The sequence below is a fragment of the Podarcis melisellensis genome (assembly GCF_964234715.1).
Source record: "Podarcis melisellensis genome assembly, chromosome: 5".
NCBI classification, from domain to species: Eukaryota; Metazoa; Chordata; class Lepidosauria; order Squamata; family Lacertidae; genus Podarcis; species Podarcis melisellensis.
Window position 1 is genome coordinate 44,338,352 of NC_138537.1, and position 20,789 is coordinate 44,359,140.

The window sequence follows — 20,789 nt, forward strand, 5'->3', positions numbered from 1 at the left end:
CAAAAGATGAAAAGTTAACCTTGCCATGTGGGAATCCCTTGCAGACAACCATGGTGCCTGGAGACAGATTGTGTATCCGCAGCAGTGATCAGAGAAGGAATGACAGCTGCGAGAAGCGCAAAGAGAAGAAATGTCATGGTACATCTGCAGTGGCACAACCAGATGCCGTATCTGCTTCAGTTGCAATGAAACATGTCTCTCAGTATTGGTCTCTACAGCCACAGCAGGCGCTGTAATTCTTCAACAGTTTGACTTCACCCACAAAGGTGCACACCTCCATTGTCTCCCAAGATGGATGGATGCCAACAAGAAGTCTTCCAAAACTACTACTAGTTTCCTTCTCCTTTATGACCCCCAATCCCACAACAATAGAATATGCCATCAACCCACCTATAAACATCAACAGTCCGTTCCTATATGGATTTCCTCGTGTTAACTGTTAATTGGACTGTATGGATAAACCCATTTATATTTCTAAACTGTAAAATGGGGCATCTTCCACTGATGAATTTTCTTCTGTATTAGTTTCATTTCAGTTCTGGTATACTTATGTTTTCTTTGCATTAAAGTGTGGGGTGTTTCGTTTTTGTAAAACTTCTTAATCCAACCCAGCACATTTTAAAATGTTTATTTGGATCCAGGGATAGCAAAAGATTTCTCTTTCATTGAAAGATGGAAATAATAAAAGTTTCCTTTGTCTACAGTCAGTCTTACACAAAGTAAAATGCACTTAAATGCTATTCAGTTACATGCTCAGTAGAGCTTGAGCATGTAACTGAATTTGGGACTGCAACCTTTGTAAATTACATAGCAACAAAACAAAAAACAAAAAACTTCTATTTCTCACATATTTCAAGGCGTATGTTCTTGTTTTCCACATATGTGTTTAATCCTCCTCCTACATCCTCTCCCCTTCCCAGAAACACAGCTTTCCAGATCCTTTGAAGTGTTATTTTGTTAAGATCAGTATTACTGCAGATGACGTCTCTTGTTTTCATACAAAACCTGGCTGGCAAGTGCATATTTGTATCTTTGACTCACTACATTTCATTGCAGTTGGGATGGGTGAGGGGGAAAGAAACCCAACAATATACATTTGGATGTATTTAGTTTGTGATATCTGGAGTGTTAAGGGTAACCAAAGCTGCCAAATACTATTTCAGGTGGGAGTGAGGAATAAAGAAATTGCAAAATGAAATCATAAGTGCCATAATAAAGGGGAGGATGCAGGTGGCGCTGTGGGTTAAACTACAGAGCCTAGGACTTGCCAATCAGAAGGTCAGCGGTTCCAATCCCCGCGACGGGGTGAGCTCCCGTTGCTCGGTCCCTGCTCCTGCCAATCTAGCAGTTTGAAAGCACGTCAAAATGCAAGTAGATAAATAGGTACCGCTCCAGCATGAAGGTAAACGGCATTTTCGTGCGCTGCTCTGGTTCGCCAGAAGCGGCTTAATCATGCTGGCCACATGACCTGGAAGCTGTACGCCGGCTCCCTCGGCCAATAAAGTGAAAATGAGCGCCACAACCCCAGAGTCGGTCATGACTGGACCTAATGATCAGGGCTCCCTTTACTTTTACCTAAAGGGGAGGCAGAATTGGTTAGCCCCAAACAGCTCAGCTGGTAGAACTTTATGTAACTGTAAAATGCGAAACCTGGTCTAATAACGTCTATTACTGTAGTAATATTATAATAACAAATTTCAGATGCTCAAACCCCCCCCACCTCCAGTACCCGAAGTCAAGAATGCTACCTGAAGGAGAACAAAATTATAAATGGGCTTTTGGCTTCATACAGCAGAGCTCTTCTTAATGTTCTCATGCGAATACACAATTCAAGGTGGATCTTAGCATATGAAGATTCCAATTTCATAAAAGCTGTACAAATCAGTTACAAATGAGATGGGGGTTGACGGTTAACAACAATAAAAAAATCTTAATTTTAAAAAAGACTGCTGGAATAAACAGGTCTTGACTAACTGACTGAAAACAACAACAGAGAGGGAGGGGGTTATATACATAGAATGTTTAGAATGTTGTATTATTTTATTGTTGTTAGCTGCCCTGAGCCCGGCTTCAGCTGGGGAGGGCGGGATATAAATAAAATTTATTATTATTATTATTACATGGCCTGGGAAGAGGTGCTCCATAATGCACGTTACCATTTACAGTGGTACCTCAGGTTAAGAACTAAATTCGTTCTGGAGGTCTGTTCTTAACCTGAAACTGTTCTTAACCTGAAGCACCACTTTAGCTAATGGGGCCTCCTGCTGCCGCTGCACAATTTCTGTTCTTATCCTGAAGCAAAGTTCTTAACCCGAGGCAATATTTCTGGGTTAGCGGAGTCTGTGACCTGAAGCATATGTAACCCGAGGTACCACTGTAATGGGGAGGACACAAGATTATTTTAAGTAAGTGAATTAATACATATTACATGTAAAGAGCCTCCCCCTCCTCATGTGAGACCATTGTCTAATGCCTAAAATTACCTAAATGAACCACTGTTAGGAGGAGAAAATGAAGGATTAGATCTGTTACGAATCTCTGGGACAGCTAGTTCATACGTACTGTACCTTTGTCTCAGTACAAACAGCAAGAGATGCATTTTCACCTCAGTGTGTGTGAGCAACTGCCATACTAAATAAAAAAATAAAAAATTGAGCATATGAATGGTACAGCATAGCACTGAAGGCTAACACAGATGTAATTATGTATGAAACAGCCCACTTAAGCGGTTGAATGAATTGGATTATATTTTTTGGTGCCTCCTAGAGTTCTGAGATTGTTTGAAACTAGTTGTGCATTCAGATGATCCAGTTTCAGCTGAATAGCTTAGTTTTCTTTCCTTCAAACCATTCAGAATGGCCACTACATTTTGGATGGTGAGCCGCTGGCAGAGCTGTCCCTCAGCTTCCTGGCATGGTGATCAGTTGCCCCGGTGCCTTCATGAAAGGAACGCTATTATCAGCTGGATGGCTCATGCTCTCAGCTTGACCCGCCTTTCCCTCTCCTTTATGCACCTCCTAAGTCACTGAAGCCGCCACAAGGCAGATGCCTCTCTTGCCAAAAACCAAGGTTGCTTCAGAGGCAGGTGCATTCAGACACAGGGCGCATAAAGACAGGCTGCAGATTCTCTCCAACTAAGAAATGCTGTGATTGTCACCGGTAATGGAAGGATCAGAAGATGTTTGGGTGAGTGTTTGGGTATCTTGGAGATTCAGGAAGTGAATTGAATGCAGTCGGCTGTGGGAGTTGTGCCGCGTGTGCTGAGAAGCAGGACAAGGATTCATGTTCGGCGTGTGAATGAGCATCTTACTCTAGTCTAGAGCAGCTGCCTTTTTAATCTTGCCTATCCTTTACTAACAATGCCAATATGTCTGATGGTTCTGGACCTATCAAAAGATCCCGCCGCGGTGGCGGAAGGCCGAGCCCCCCAAAAGGACCCTGCGCACTCCTCTCCTCCTGAGTTTTCAATCTGCTGCCCCTTTAAATGTCTTTATAGTTGGCGGATTCTCTCGCTTTGCCCAACAGTTTCCGCCACACTTAACATGGCCGACTCGCGGCTCCTTTCATTGGCCGACGCCCAAGAGGGCGGAACCTACGCCTCATGTCTTCTGCTTCTGCGGCGGTCTTTTAAAGAGCAGCGGAGGAGGCCAATGAAAGAAAAGAAGGCCCTCCTCCTGCCCAATGGGGAGCATGCGGCAGGCGGGCAAGCCTCCCGGGGTACACCAGTTCACGGGTCAGACTTCACAGTCGCCGGGTGAAGAGAGCTGGGGAGCGGGGGGTGGGGTGGGGGGATGGAGAGGAGGCTCCTCGGTGCAATGGCTCTGCTCCTCTTCCAGGCCTTGCCCGAGGGGCTCCCGGCCAGCGTGGAGCCCGCGCAGGTAGGAAGGAAGGGGCGGGGAGGAGGGGCCAAAGGGTGGGGAGGGAGGACTCCGGGGTTCGGGCCTCTGAGGTGAGGCGAGTGAAGGGCAGGGCGGGGAAGCCCAAGGGGGTTGCGGAAGGAGCAGCAGAGAGGCCTCTTCCCCCGCTGCGGGGAGGGCTTGAGGGTAGGTCCGGGGTCGGCTGCTCAGAAAGGCCCGCGAGGCGAAGGGCTTGAGGGAGATGAAGGGGCATCCCTGTTGGAAAGGCTGGTGGAGTCATTTGTTGTGGCAAAAGTGAAATCCTTGGGATGTTGTGCTTCTCTCAGTAGAAAATGAATGGCACATTAAGCCTTCCTGGGGAAAACGAAATGTGCATGTTAAGTTGTCATTCCTGATTTCATACATTTGCTTCCCTGAGTGTACAAGTGCAACTAGGGTTCACCCTCTGGCACTCTGTGGGCTGATTATATCATGTGGTGTTTTGCACTTCGGTTTACATACCTGTATAGTGGTACCTTGGGTTAAGTACTTAATTCGTTCCGGAGGTCTGTTCTTAACCTGAAGCACCACTTTAGCTAATGGGGCCTTCTGCTGCCGCTGTGCCGCCACACCGCAATTTCTGTTCTCATCCTGAAGCAAAGTTCTTAACCCGAGGTAATATTTCTGGGTTAGCAGAGTCTGTAACCTGAAGCGTATGTAACCCGAGGTACCACTGTATATAACACACACACACACACACAACCTCTCTTGTGAAGGATGTACAGGCATAGATAGTATAGCTTGCTGCTATGGGGTGCAAGTCCCTATTCAGCTGATCCTACTGTTTATTTTGAAGGGCTAACCTGCAGGTAATAGACAGGTGTCCTTAAGGTGGTGTTTATTCTGTGTGGTTGAGTATAAAGTATGGCATGAAAAGTGGTCCTGAGTAAGAAAAATGTTATGTGTGAAGCAGTCCTAATTCCTGAATGCTAACTGTTTACATGTGTGGCAACCAAATATATAGTGGCATCTTTTAAAACAGCAATCAAACTTGCCCTAGATAAGAGTTTTCTTCAGATGTAACAAGTATGTAAGTCAAACAGGATAGTTTCTTCCCGGAAGAATGAATGGATGCAACTCAAACTTGGTAAATGGAAACCTACAGAAACTAGTGGGCGAACATTGTGTTCTCCCTAGGCATTTTATCTCTGACCTTAAGGTCGCTAAACTTAAAGTCTAGGACACAGAATTAGAGGCTACATAATGAGTGTCCAAATTTTTAATGAGTGCTCTCTCGTGGTCTAAATAAATGATTATCGCAAAAAGGGTAATTTGTCTCAAATTTTAGTGTTTCTCCTCCTGTATTCTGCTAAATGCAGTTTGTGTTGTTCCCCTTCTTTAGGAATTTGTGGGGGTTTTTTGCATGTTACTTGTTGAAGTAGTTTCTTTTGCCCTTTTATTTTTTTTTTTGTTTTCATATGTAATCTTTTGTTTTCGTATGTAATAAACTGGTTTTGAAGATACCGCAGAGTGTTCTTTTTTGCAAACATATCTCTGGGAAAGAGTGGAATTTTTTTGGAAAAGGAGGAGGAGAAGGGTTTGGCATTAGAGGTGGTTTTGTGGAAGAGGCATTTATATTGTATCTGGATCTTGGAAGGCAATTCTCTTATGGGGGAGCTGAATTGTAATCTTTGCCATATCAAAGAGGTAAGGGGATTGATGGTAATAGGAGCAAGGCCTGTTCAGCTTCATTTGCTTTTGTTAATTCCATCAACCATATGGGAATGTTGTATATGTGTTTTCTTTTTGTGCTGACTTCCTGTATTTGAATTAACATACTGGGTTTAAATTTGCTTGAACATGCTTTTACCATTCTATCTTTTCAGTTTCAGTGAACAAATAGTTTATGCCATAAACTTATGGGGCATTACAAACCTTACAGATTTTGCTAATGCGTGTGGAAGGTATATATGTATGTCCTGATCAAGGAAAGTAATAGTCTCGTTCTAGTCTGCCTTGGTCAGACCACACCTGACGTGCTGTGTCCAGTTCTGGGCACCACAGTTTAAGAAAGATATTGACAAGCTGCAATGTGTGCATAGGAGGGCAGCCAAGACGATAAAGGGTCTGGAAACCAAGCCTTAGGAATGGTTGAGGAAGTTGGGTATGTTCAATCTGGTAAAGAGGAGACTGAGAGGATATGTGATAGCCATCTTCAAATATCTGAAGGGCTATCATATGGAAGATGGAGCAAACTTGTTTTCTTCTGCTCTGGTGGGTTGAATTCAAACCAATGGATTCAATTTATAATAAAGGAGTTTCTGACTAAACATCAGGAAGAAATTTCTGGCAGTAAGAGCTGTTTGGCAGTGGAACAGATTCCCATGAGAGGTGGTGGACTCTTCTTTCTCCTTTTAAGCAGAGGCTGGATGGCCATCTGTCATGTATTGCCAGGGGTTGGACTAGATGACTTCTGGGGTCCCTTCCGATACTACAATTCTATGATTCTGTGATATATCTTTAAGGCAACTGTGAGAAACATTTGGGCAAACAGATAGCTCAGTTGGTAGAGCACGAGACTCTTAATCTCAGGGTTGTGGGTTCAAGCTCCATGTTGGGCAAAAAGATTCCTGCATTGCGGTGGTTGGACTCAATGACCCTTGTGGTCCCTTCCAACTCTACAATTCTATTATTCTACAGCTTTCATCACTCCTGGCGATTGGCATTGCTTGCTGGGGCTGATGGGATTTGTAGTTCATCAACATCAAGAGGGCCAAAGGTTCCCCACACCTGCTCTAAAGTATTTGAGAAGGAGTGAATAATAGAGGTAGGTGCCACCCACTAGCAAATGATCCTTCCATGGTAGTTGATTTCTTCAATGCATCCTTGCCCAATTCCTAATTACTGTCTATTTGTGGTCAAATGGTGACTGATGAACCACATTGCTAGTGAGTCAAGGAAGAGGATCTTAGATAAAATTGAGTGGAGATAAAGTTTATTTATTATTTATTTATAAAAATATTTATAAACCACAAAATCGTCTAGAAGGCATCTAAGCATTGTCCAACTAATATTAAATCACAGTCAAGATAAGAAAAATATAAAAACAGAAACGTTGTAAATAACTGGCCAATCTCTTAAAATCCATCAACTGAAGAGACCTGTTGATACAAGAAAGTCTTGAACAGATGCCTAAAAATAAGAAGTGGTGCTTGGTGGATTTTTATTGAAGGAGGGTATTCCAGGGTTAAAACTGCCCCCTTATTGTAGAGTTTTCCATTTTAATCATAACAGAAATCGCTTGTTTTCCATTCTCTTCCACATGCTTAGACTGAAGTGAACAGGGATCTCATATATACATATACAGGGATCTCAAGGTATTCCTGGAGAGATACAGAGAAGAGGGCTGGTAGGGCAGCTTCTAGGCAGGATGATTGCAGGTTTTTCCCTCTTATTAGTCTTGACCACTTAGATATTTGAGGTTCTTTATTTTAGGAGCTTAACACCTTTGCTGTGCGTCATACCATTACAATACTGTATTTGAGCACAGATATCTGCCATGTTGTTTTATAATTTACAAAGCATTGCTAAGTACTGTATAAAAAAGTAACACAGGCCTTTGCATAAGCTGACATTCTACAATCACTTTTGTAGAGTCTTACCAACATGTAGGTTCTTGTTTTGAATTGCTGTTTTAGTTTGTTGGAACTTAGGTTAGAGGGGAATGTTTAGAGCCTTGAGTCTTTTGGATGAAATACATACAGTAGACTTTAGGTAACAGGCTGAAAACTGCCTGTCCTGAACAATCTCTCTTGGATGTTTGTTATGATGCCGTAAAACATTTGCAAAGGTTTAAAGCTTAGGGGGAAGAGAGAAAGCCCACAGCCGAACACTATAACTTTTGTGAGATAAGTGACTTGAAAAACATTCGCACAGGACTTAGGCTGGGGTCTGTCCTGTTGCTAACAATTTGGGAACAAAGACAGGATGCTCAAGTCAGTATTGTTGGAGGGTGTAGGAAGCTGGAGAGCCAAATATGGCGGGGGTGCAGCAGGTAGAGCTTCCATTCAGGCATGTGATGAAGAATGAATGAATGGGAGAGAAACATAGGAGTTCTGTGTAGTTGGTAGGAAACTTTTAACAGCTTGAGGCCAGTTTACTTAAAGGATATCCCTACACCATATATGCCCACTCAGCCACTTCAATCCGTGGAACCTGTACTGTACTTTTGCAAGTGCCACATTATGTTTGTTCTACACTTGTAAATAATTGATCTTTTAGTGTGGTAGCTCCTGCACTCTGGAATTCCCTGTCCATTGACATTAGGCAGACACCTTCACTGTATTCTTTTCAGCATGTGCTAAAAACTCTCCTGTTTAGGGAAGTCTAGCCAGACAGGTGAAGTTAACCTGTATTTAAGTCTGTAATTTTAGCTTATAATGTATAATTTTAACTGCTGATTTTACTCATTTTCAGATTCTTTAAACTTGTTCTTAACTTTGAGTTTTATTATTAATAATAATAAATTCTTTTTCATTTTCTTTTAGATGTTAGTCACTTGTTACCCAAGGTCTCTAACTGACTTACAACACTGTTAAAAACACAAAGAAATATACCATAAAACAGAACAAAAAACAACAAAACGTATATTTTATATTTTTTGTAAATTGCTTGGAGGTTTCTTATACAATTAAACAGGATATAAATTTTATTAGATAGATAAATAAAAGGTGTGGACAGAGAAGCAAAGGCCCAGGGGAGGCATAGAGATTGTTCTTGTTTGTGCATGTAGCTAAATTTCACATGCTGGAACTGAAATTTCATTTGTAATAATAATAGTTATTATAATTTCGATGTTTTTGTACCCAACCCTTATTCCAATCTGGAGCAGAAGGTGCCTTTATGTAGTAAATCATTAAAACAAGCATCTACGGTAAATTAAACATAACTGTAAAATCATTACATTGTGCAGTACTAAAAAGTGGTGTGTGCACTGTACCCCAATGTAAAACAGATCTCAAATAAAAAACCTGGGTAAAGATAATTTTCAAATGGTGCTTAAACATGTCAACCGCAGGGTTTCAAGCCTCATGGAATATACTGTTGAAAGACCCTAATTCACATTAATTGTAAAGAGCCAGAATCTAGTTCAACTTTTGATACTTTCTGAACTTGGTTTTGCCATTGTAATGGAAACTGCAGTTGTCTATTTGTTGTGGAGATGTATGGCGGTCAGACTCTTTAGATTATCTGGAAGTGCAAATCTGCAAGCACAAAGAGCAACATGTGTTAGGTTTGATTCAAATTTATTTGCCTTATTCTCCATGTGCCTTTTTATGGAGGTTGGCACAGTTTTAAACAGATGACCTTAGCATTGCAATAAATAAGACCTTAGTAAGGCACTAAATAAGTGTTGTGAGTAGCGTAAGCTGGATTCAGAAGGAATGCTTCAGCTGTGGATGATATTTGAACATTGCAGAAGAAACTACTGATTTCATACAGTTCTAAAGATGTAGAAAGAAGTTATCTGTTTTAATAATTACCTGACTATGAATTTGTAAACAGAAAAAAAGTTTGGGATATGTTGGTAAAGTATTGACAAAAAACATTGTAATAGGTAGTGTAAATGGGAAAAGGAATGCATGGAGATTGGGATTTTATAGTGGGTAACACCTCAAAACTATGTTCCATGCTGGATATGGTGATGGAGGAAAATATGCTCTATAATGTGTTTCTTGGAGAAAAGAGGAGCGTGTAGAACACAACTTTCCATAACCTCAATAAGACTGGATTGCAGTGTGGCAGCAATTCATAGTACTGACTGAGTGCTACTTCTTCAGGAATGGCTTGGGAGGACAACTGATGTTCTAATATGGAAACTTGAGCCTTAGCCTAGTAGCAACTGCCTTTGTTGTAGTGTTCATGTGCTGACCAGCGGCAGTTGCCACGAACTCTTGGTGTGTGTGCCAGATGTATGTGAAACTTTGGCCCCTTTCTGCAGCTTTCTAAGAGCAATTTGGCCTGGAGGAGCAGAGCTCATCAAACATGTTCAATGCATTGTAAGGTCTCATGGTGAGTAAGGCAAAGTAAGAAACAGTGGTACCTTGGGTTACATATGCTTCAGGTTACAGACTCCGCTAACCCATAAATATTACCTCTGGTTAAGAACTTTGCTTCAGGATGAGAACAGAAATCGTGTTCTGGCCGCGCAGCAGCAGCAGGAGGCCCCATTAGCTAAAGTGGTGCTTCAGGTTAAGAACAGTTTCAGGTTAAGAACGGGCCTCCAGAAAGAATTAAGTACTTAACCCGAGGTACCATTGTACTTCAAAATCTTTCAGATTAAGTCATAGAGGCTCATTTAAGTTTGTGACTATAGCATCTTCTTCTGTCTGGTTTTGCATTCTTGCATGTAGGGTTGATGAAAGCTCTGGGGCACGAATTTCAAAACTTACTTGGAGTTCTGTATCTGGTAATTCCATGACATTTTGGCTGAGTCCATCTTTACCTGTTTCCTTGTAGTATGATTTTGCAAAAACAAAATGCCTTTATGTTTTTCTCTCATGGTTGTAAAATAAAGCATTAGTGTTAACTGGATATTCCCCTTTCTCTTGATCTCTCTCCAAACATCTTGTGTTGGAGTTAATTCACCTATAACTAATGCGGTTTTTGGATAAGCCGTTATCAGTAACTTAAGAATTCAACATTTTAACTTTTATGTAAGCCTGCATTCCAGCCAAGATAATCCTCCCTTCCTTTCACTAGCAGCAATAGTTCCCAGTTCTTTTGATCATGCCTCATCTTGTGAGCCAAAGTAGGGTCAAAACAAGTCAATCTTGAAGCACCAGGAACCAGTAGGTGGCATTCTTACCTCAAACTGAATGCTGAATGTAGTAGTTTTGTCTGATGTTGGGGGATCATATGTCGGTTTCTTTCCCAGCTATTTATTAGAAGTTGCTTTCTGGGAAGCAATGAGGCTAGCCGCCATTTACTGAGGAAATTATATAGTGGAACCTCGTGTTACGTACTGTCCTCCTTGCGAACGCTTCAGGTTACAAGCTCCGCTAACCCGAAAGTAGATGCTCCCGGTTGAGAACTTTGCCCTGGGATACGAGTGGAAGTCACGCGCTGGCGGGAGGCGCCATTAGCGAAAGCGCGCCTCATGTTAGGAACGCTTTCAGCTTAAGAATGGACTTCTGGAACGAATTAAGTTCGTAACTGGAGGTACCACTGTACCCTACCCTTCAGTGTTGCTGTTCTCAGTGCAGCTAACAAATCCTATGAGAATGAAAAGCAACAGCCCAGATTCAGTCCATCTGGTGTGTAAGTGGAAGTCAGTGCAAGGGCTCCCCTTAGTACAAGAGGGCTCTCCCATGTGCCCCCCTCCATCTCCCAAATCTGGTTCAGGAAAACCCACAGAACAGCATGCAGAGAGAGGGAATCATTCCACCTGGCAGGCAGAAATTTTTGCACTGATGGGAAACGATCAGAAGAATCTGATGTTGATTTCCTCCCAATAAAATCAGTAGATTGACAAGACACAGCATCACAGCAGGGCCTTTTAAATGTGGTTGTGGGATCAGAGGGTTATTGTTTTGTTTCCATTATAACTATTTATTTTGTTTTTCTATATTGTATTTTTATCTTGTTAACCGTCCTGAGATCTTCGGATGAAGGATGGTATATAAATTTAATAAATAAAGTAAATATAAGATACGGAAAAGTCTTTTCCTGGTGCAAAAGAGGCTTAAGTGGATTCTGGGCACACCATCTTTATTCCTATTGTGGCACTAATCCTAGTCCAGCATTAGTAGCTTGAAAACTGAACAAGTTGTTTAATGGGCGAAAAGGGAAGATAAGGAAGGCATGGGGAAAGGCCTGTTTGCTTCCTCTTAGAAAGTTTCCTCTAGTGACTAGTTACTCCCAAACAAATCAATGTGGTGTTGAAATTATCTATATTGTATTGCAAGTAGCTTTATGCCAAAGGAAACTTTTCACTTTTAATTTCTTTTTTTAAAAGCTGCATAAGTGCAGGTGTATTTATTGTCATTTAAGGAAAGTCTGTTGTGTGTGTGTGTTTGTTTAATAGTTTCATAGCTGCTCTAGCAGTTGGATTGTGCTATTTCTCATGAGAACTCTCCAATGTACGTCTGTGACAATCACACTCAAATATAAAGACACTTGCAGCTGGTCATCCTTCTGGGACCTACTTTCAACTTTTTCAAGGGTGTGCTGTGAAAGCCTGCAAAACCAATTCGACCCAGTACAAAACTTGGATGCTCAAATGAGTTTATGTGCTGCCGACAATGGTTCATGTATACAGTAGTATCAACTGACATAAAAAATAATAATGCTGATATGGTAATCATGCTGCTATGTCTTATATTGCAGCTTGTTCCCATAATGTACATGGGTCCTGGAGTAATAGATATCACCACGTTGTGTATCTCTTTCACCATATGTATTTCCAGAATTATATTTATTGAAAAATGCTCGATTTATTTTTATATAGTCTCCCATTATGGAGTAATGGGGTATCTCTCATGATTTTATAGCAGCATTACAAAAGACAAACTCTAGTGTTAAGAAATCTGTTCCGTTTCGTTTTACTAATATGCAAGATAAATGAGTGTTTTTCAGTTTTTCAGGTTGCAACAGCTGTTTCAGTTTGATTTCCCCAAGACATGAGCTTAACTGTGGGTTGAAGCAAGGCCCAGATGTACAAAGTACAGAGTACAGGTCTACTGGCCTTGTACTTTGCCTTGCTTAAACAGTCTTGATCTGGATGAAATAGAGGTCACTTGAAGGCACACTGAATTGTGAAAAGTTTGCTTCTGAGTACTACTAGACTGAGAAACAGTAAAACCTAAAGTTGGTGCGGGATTTCTTTGCTAAAAATGCCTGCCCTCTTCACAAAACTAAAGTTTTCAGGATTCTTTGGCTAGCTGTCATGGCAATTTAAACAGATTTGAAGGTACAGTAGATTGATTTTGTGGTGTAGAGACCCCTTAGCAGATGTGCTCTATATACTTCAGTGTAGCAAGCTGAATTTTATAGAGAGAGAACTTTTACATATCTGGAAGGGTCCCAGGGACACAGTGCTCTACTGTAAACAAAAATAAGCATCCCACAGTGCTTTTAAGATCTAATTTGTATGGTCATGGATTGGACAGCATGTGGTATGTCTTGCATAAAGTAGTAATAAAACCAAGAGTGAAAAATCTTTTTCCTCACAACAGCTCATGTGGAACTTGATCCTGAAGGCCCATCAGAAAGATAAATTTCTTAGTTCATCAGGTTCTACAATTATAAAAGAGAGAGAGACTTTAAACCAACAGGTTAAATTAGGCCATGGAATGAGAGCAAGTTTACTTAAACTGATAGTGTTATATTTGTATTTATGTTGGACTGACACAACCTCATCAAGCTGTTTTTATCTTCATTCTGGACATTTTTAAGGCCCAGGACAAATTGCTATAGCTAAACAGGTTGGGACAGGGGAGGGGGGAAGCATTTTGACTACAGTGGTGCCCCGCAAGACGAATGCCTCGCAAGACGAAAAACCCGCAAGACGAAAGGGTTTTTCGGTTTTTGCGACGCTTCGCTAGACGATTTTCCCTATGGGCTTGCATCGCAAGACGAAAGCCCATAGGGAAATCTCGGGGACCTTTTTTTAAATGCTGGCGGTGGGGAGCAAAGCCTTTTTCCCCCCTCCGGACTTCAGAAGAGGTCCAGGAAGGCCGGCGGGGGCGAAAGGCTTTGCTCCCCACCGCCAGCATTTTAAAAGCGGTCCGGGATAGCAGGGAAGCGCTTCCCGCTATCCCGGACGGCTTTTGAAGGCAGGCAGGGGGGGCAAAGACTTTTGCCCCCCGCCCGCCTTGGGAAGAGGTCCTGGACCTCTTCCGAAGGCGGGCGGGGGGCAAAAGTCTTTGCTCCCCCCTGCCTGCCTTTCTGGGAGAGCGGAAAAGGCCTTCCCGCTCTCCCGGAAAGGCAGGCAGGGGGGAGCAAAGACTTTTGCCCCCCGCCCACCTTCGGAAGAGGTCCAGGACCTCTTCCCAAGGCGGGCGGGGGTTTTGCCCCCCCTGCCTGCCTAACCGGGGGCTTTTAAATCGCCCCGGGACTGTCCGGGGCGATTTAAAAGCCCCCGGACGGCTTTTGAAGCCTCCCCCCGCCGCCCGGCATCGGAACGATGTCCCGAAGCCGAGCGGTGGGGCGGGAAAGCCTCCCCCCGCCGCCCAGCTTCGGGGCATCGTCCCGAAGCCGGGCGGCGGGGCGAGAAAGCCTCCCCCCGCCGCTCGGCATCGGAACGATGTCCCGAAGCCCGGCGGCGGGGCCGCGAAGCCTGGGCGCGCTGGCAACTCTCCGCAAGGAGCGCTCCCGCTGCTTGCGGAGAGGTCCGCGAAGCCTGTCCTGGACCTCTTCTGAAGGCAGTTGGGGGGCAAAAGTCTTTGTCCCCCCTGCCTGCCTTCCCAGGGGCTTTTAAATCGCCCCGGACAGCAGAGAAGTCCTCCGCTGTCCCGGGCGATTTTAAAATGCCGCCTGCCAGAAGAGGTCGGGGGAAGGCGGTTTCCATAGGAACGCATTAATTGATTTTCAATGCATTCCTATGGAAAACCGTGCATCGCAAGACGAAAAACTCGCAAGACGAAGAGACTTGCGGAACGAATTAATTTCGTCTTGCGAGGCACCACTGTATTTGCTGTTCATTTTGACTAGGGTTGCCATATCTCCAGAATTTTCCAGACATATCTGGAATACTGCAGCCGCAAGTAGTACAGCTAAATGTATGGGAAATTCCAGGTGTAAGGCAGCCCATGTCGGCAGTGTCGACAACTTCTGTGTCTGGATTTTCACTTTTTGAAGTATGGCAACCCTAATTTTGCTGCTTTCTATTAAGAAAAAGTTTTCTTCCTAAAACAGCACTGGGAAACCTATGGCTCTCCAGGTCTTGGACTGCCAACTCCCATCTGCCCTTGCCAGCATGGCCAGTGGTCAGGGATGATGGAAGTTGTAGTCCACAAACACTTGGAGGGCTGCAGGTTCTCCAGTGGTATCTTAATAGAAAGCTGATTTGACTACCTTAACCTCTCATTTTTAATAACCAGCTACCAAAGAGGTGACCAAAATGAATAGGGTGTTAATAGAAGACATGGTGAAACTGACACTGCATTCTTAAAGGTACAGTAGTAAAAAGAAAGTCTCGGAAGAAAGGCAGCAAAACACATGCAGAGATAACTGTCTCTGCATGCCTTGATGGCCTCTCCTATTTACATTGTGCAGGGTAGGAAAAGAGCAAGGAGAGGATGTCATGGCAGCCCCATGCTTTTCCCCAAGGTAAAGGAAATACAAACTATGCATGTGCATTGCAAGTTGCTTAACATTTTGTTAACAGATTGAGTAATCCTTGCAGCTCACAGTTGGGAATGACATGTCCTTTGTACTTGCTGTGATTATTAAAGTGCTGAACAATCCCTACTCTTATTCCACTACATGCCCTCACTTGTGAAGTATCTAATCTTTATGCTGCTCAATAGCATCCTGGGATACCTATAACAAATGATCTCTGATTTAATTATATCTGCCAAGTACCCGTATTTTTCCGTCTATAAGACTCTCCCATGTATATAAGAGTCCTATTTTGGGGGACTCAGATTTAAGAAAATGGGGAGAGATGGCCCCATGTATAAGACGCCCCCTAATTTGTGACATTATTTTTTAGGAGAAAAACCTAGTTTTATACATGGAAAAATATGGTATATAGAATCATATTTGCCTCTCTGTTGCAGTCTGAACCTGCTCTTATTCTTTACCGGAAGAAAGTGGCAGAGAGTACTTCTGGCCATGTTTCTCACTCCTGGCTAGTTATGCGGGGAATCTGTAATGAAATTGTAAACATGGACACAGAGTTCTCTTATATGGGAGGATCAAATGACATCTGCCCCCTCATGGAGATTCTGACTGTTCTCTGTCTGCCTGGTTATTCCTCCCTCTTGGCAGATCTGATGTTGTGAAATGAAAGGGCGGGTCTAATTTTTTCAGGTAACAAGTATGTTTACTTCCATCCTGCTGAGCTATGAGATGCGCATGGTTTGGTTTCACTTCTTGAAGGTACTACTTGTTGGCTGAATCTTAGATACCAAAAAACTGAGTTGTTCACAGCTGTGATTTGTCAGAACACTTGGAGAGTTATATTGCATATTGATGTGGAACGTATGTTGTGTAAATATTACTGCTCTTTTGATCATTGAAAAGAACCTGGACGCTTCTGAATGTGATCAACTTCTGTCTGTGAAATTGGCATGTAGTTCTCAAAGCATCTCTCTTCTTGTTAAGGAATAATGTTTGATTGCTTCTTCTCACTCCCTCTTCCTGCCCGGTAGTAAAAATACTTGAACTTTGTAGTGACTATATGTGGTTTTAATGTGATGAAGATGAACTGCAGTAGTTTATGCAATCTAACCAATTAGATACTTTCAGAAATCTATATTCAAAGAAGTCACTTGCCAATGTTCTGTCAGTCATGAACAGGAAATGGAACTTGAGATGAGCTATGAAGAATGGAGCAAGCTTGGTGTTTATTGACTGGTATTGTTGGGAAGAAAGAGCCTGTTTAGCCACTATGACAATTGTTTTTGTCTGGGTGTACTTCTCTTCTTTCTCTTAGAGCAGTGAATGTACAGTGGTACGTCAGGTTACGTATGCTTCAGGTTACATACGCTTCAGGTTACACACTCCGCTAACCCAGAAATAGTGCTTCAGGTTAAGAACAGAAATTGTGCTCCGGCGGCGCGGCAGCAGCAGGAGGCCCCATTAGCTAAAGTGGTGCTTCAGGTTAAGAACAGTTTCAGGTTAAGAACAGTTTCAGGTTAAGAACAGACCTCCGGAACGAATTAAATACTTAACCTGAGGTACCACTGTATGCCTTTTACTCTTATGGAGAGAAGTAAGTTGCTGTGCTTTGGGATGTGGTTGTGGTGAAAACAAAATATAGCCTCCATCACTTACATTACATGGTACAAAACCTTCTGATGGGTACACTTATAATGCTTGTGCACAATGTGAAAGTGCACTGGGCTTCTACCTTGGAATATTTGCTTATATAACTATTCCTGAAAAATCTTGGTGTTTCTTTGAGCATGTTGATGACTCTCTTTTGCGGGTGTGGTGCCATTTTACTTACATAAGGATCCATATTAGGATAATTGAGTTTGCTATGGAATTCCTGCGAAGTACTCTGCCAGTAGAAATTCAGAAGGCACCTTCTGTTTCAACCTTTAAACACCTGCTGAAAACTTTTCTATTCTATCTGGCTTATGCAGGAAATTAAGAATACATCTTTCCATAATTATTACTTGATCTCTGATGTTATAATTTCATATGGTTTTATGTATGATTGTTGTAAACCACTCCTTTTTAAAAAATAAATAGTGGTATATTTTATGAATATTTTTTATAAAATAAATACAGAGGAAATGATGGGGAGAACCATAGGAGCCAACTCCTAGGGGCTTTGGGGGCTTCATCCCCCTCCTAAAATATTTGAGGGGGCTGGGGGGCCCCAAAGTTGATGGGCATTGCCATTCAAATAGAGTGTGTGCACTGCATCATGTGATTAATTATGCAGGACAGGGCTTACCCACCCACCCACCCCCCAATATTTTATTCAAGTTGGCACCTCTGGGGAGAACTGAGGGGTGCTTGAATACTAGATGCCAGTTTGTACTGCAAATGTCGAATTGCTAAGTTGAAAATGTGATATGTATGTCTCTTAAGAATGAAGGTTTATGAGGAAGCGAATTAGTCGAATAATAGTGAAAGGAATGAATGATAGCTTTAACATTTTTGCTAGTTTGGAGTCATAGTTGTAGCATGATGTCTGTGAAAGATAACAAGTAAAATTGTTTAAAGTGTACAAATATTAGTTAATGTGGTTTTAATTGTTAAAATATGTTTTGCTATCTATGTACACAGTGATTAATATGAGAGTGAATGAGTTTTTCCTGATGAAAGCAGCTGTTGGCTTCTTGCCTTGGATTTTGTCAAAACAAAGTAGGCAAGATTGCCTGTATATATGCATGGCCCTGATCTTCAGAAGGGCATTTTACTGGTGGTGATAATGTTGGCATTTTATGCATTTATTTAAAAGCTTAATGATTGCACAGCAGTGGATCAAAGGGTGTTACTGTTCTCTCTTAGGACAGCTAGCTGATAAAAAGTAGTGGTCTGGACTACATCAGACTATCACTTCTTCACACTCTCAGATGCAAAATATTGGAAACCATCCATGACTTGCTACTTTTTAATTTCCTCACAGCTGAGGAATACACTTGCTGATACCACTCTTGCAAAATCTTTGCCATGCATCTTGGACATGTAATTAGCTGAATATGAATACCCAGGACATTGTCTCTGTTCACAGCTAATATGCCTTCTGTTGCACTCTGTTCAGGTGAGGGACTTTGCAACTTCAGTGGTTTAATAGCTATCTAGTAAGTTACCTATAGTTAAGCAAATAGAAGTTATTTTTGTAAATTTGAACCTGGTAGAGCATTGACATTGGGACATGGATGGTGCTGTGGTCCAAACCACTAAGCCTCTTGGGCTTGCCGATCAGAAGGTTAGCGGTTCAAATCCCTGCGACGGGGTGAGCTCCCGTTGCTTGGTCCCAGCTCCTGCCAACCTAGCAGATCAAAAGCACGCCAAAAAGTGCAAGTAGATAAATAGGTACCTCTCCAGTGGGAAGGGAAACAGCATTTCCGTGCGCTGCTCTGGTTTCAATGTTCCGTTGCACCAGAAGCGGTTTAGTCATGCTGGCCACATGACCCGGAAAAACTGTCTGAAGACAAACGCATGCTCCCTCGGCGTGTAAAGCAAGATGAGCATCGCAACCCCAGAGTCATCTGCGACTGGACTTACCATATTTTTCGCCCTATGGGACGCACTTTTCCCCCTTAAAAAATGAAGGGGAAATGTGTGTGCGTCCTATGGAGCGAAGACGCCATAGCCCCGCGATTCTCTCCCGGCTGGAGAGGTGACGCGCGGCTATGGCAGAAGCCTCTACAGCCACGCGTCACCTCTCCAGCCGGGAGTGCGTGCGCGGGGCTAAAGAAGCACCCCGCGACCCTCTCCTGGCTGGAGAGGTGACGCGCGGCTATGGCAGGAGCCTCTATAGCCGCGCGTCACCTCTCCAGAGGGTCGCGGGGCTAAATAAGCCATAGCCCCGCGACCCTCTCCAGGCTGGAGAGGTGACGTGCGGCTATGGCAGGAGCCTATCCGCTGCGCCTTTCCGCTGCTCCCTGACCTGCTCTTTGGGGCTGGTGGTGGGCTTCCCCCCGCTAGCCCCAAAGAGCAGGTCGAAAGGAACCTGAAGCCTGGGGAGTGAGAGGGGTCAGTGCACACCGACCCCTCTCGCTCTCCAGGCTTTCAAGGTAGCCGCCTGAACGCACCTTAAACGGCACCTTGTTTTAGAGCGGAAGCACTATTTCTGAGGTACCACTGTACTTGTAACTTCACAGCCATGTACCTCTTTACTTGCCCACTTTCCAAAAAAATGTAGTAATGAAGATGGGAATTCCTGTTCTTTCTAATTCAGTTCTTATTTCATGTGAAAACATGTATTTTCTTCCTTTTTAAACTTCATAAAAATTGGCAGCTGTGGCAGAGAGCAGTTTACTACAACCCTGCAATGAAGCCCAAATCCTTTGTTAACCCTTCTGCAAGCCTGCAGTAGTGCCAGTTTGCATTTCCACCTTAAAATCTTCCAATCAGAACATCCCTCAGGTTGCAGCAAAGTTAATCAACCTAAATTTCCTCCTTGCACCCAACCCAACTCAGATCTAGCACTAAGTTGCAAACAAAACTCTTGTGCTTTCCGGTCATGCATGCTAACATATTATGCTTAAAGTTTTTAAAAACTACATTCGTTTTGGAGTGGTTTATTTGTGTGTGTGTGTGTGTGTGTGTGCTTATACCAGCATTATGTTCTCAATTCCAATATGCATCTACTCTTTCAAGAACAAGTCAGAGGAACAAGCAGTGAATCTCCTGTCACTGATCCCTAGCGGCTTATTGGAGGCACAAACAGCTGCCAACAAAGAGGTGACAGTGGCTGGGCATGGAAATATACAACTTGGAACACAGCAAATGATATTAGTCTATGTTTGCTTCCTTGCTCCAACCACTCCGATCATCATTCTTCTATGTTCAGCATTTTTTCTGCTTTTCCTTCAGACAGGAAAAAGAAGAAAAAAAGTGTGTGTGGGGAATATGATCTGAGAGAAATGAGAGAAAATGTGCTTGTGGTATTTTGCCCAAAGGCAAGCCGGCAGTGTTCACTTTGACCTTTGCCTTTTATTGTAAGCAAGCTCCAACCTATATCTCATTCTTTCTTACGTACATTGTCCTGATCCTGCGTTCCCGCACCATGGGTGCATTTCAAACACACTGGGAATTTTCATAGTGAAGATGCAAGGGAGAATAAAAATCATGCCCCATTGTGCAATAACTGTTTCTCCCTCTCCCCATTTTTTGTTGTTGCTGTGAGTGTCATTAGAAAGGCTCTGAACAGATAAGGCTGAGGCAACTGGGTTTCTCATTTGAGTTCAAAAAAGGATCACATTGGCAAACAAAAAAACCCCACCATCACCACAAAGCAACAGTGAAGTGCTACTGGGACCAGAGCTGCTGCCAGATGGGTAGAAAGGGTCGGGTGGTGTTTCTTTGGGGTGGGGGCAAAGCCGTTAGGGGTTCTAGACTCTTAGCTGCCATTAAAAAAAAAAGCTTTAAAAGTTCTTACGTGCTGTAGATCAAACCATATAAGCCAAAATGTGAACACACACACACACACACACACACACACACACACACACCCTGTTTCTGTGAAATGAGCAAACCTGGTTCGTAGTCGCCATCTTACATAGTTTTAGCCAATGAGTGAAGTTAGAGCTGCAATTGGCA

At 42.9% G+C, this 20,789-nt stretch overlaps 1 protein-coding gene across 3 annotated transcripts in view; it reads left to right on the plus strand.

Annotated features, from left to right (window-relative positions):
- The first annotated feature begins 3,033 nt into the window (after nt 1-3,033).
- Nucleotides 3,034-20,789, plus strand: part of WBP1L (WW domain binding protein 1 like) — a 47,507-nt gene continuing 29,751 nt past the window's right edge. Inside the window, exon 1 of one of the 3 annotated variants that reach the window (XM_081911604.1) lies at nt 3,034-3,186. In XM_081911604.1, the coding sequence (XP_081767730.1) occupies nt 3,163-3,186 (24 nt within the window). In that variant the 5' untranslated portion in view covers nt 3,034-3,162. Of the gene's footprint in view, nt 3,187-3,722; nt 3,879-15,896; nt 15,942-20,789 lie in introns of those variants that run through there. The other 2 variants (XM_081911601.1, XM_081911602.1) reach the window with 2 other exon arrangements.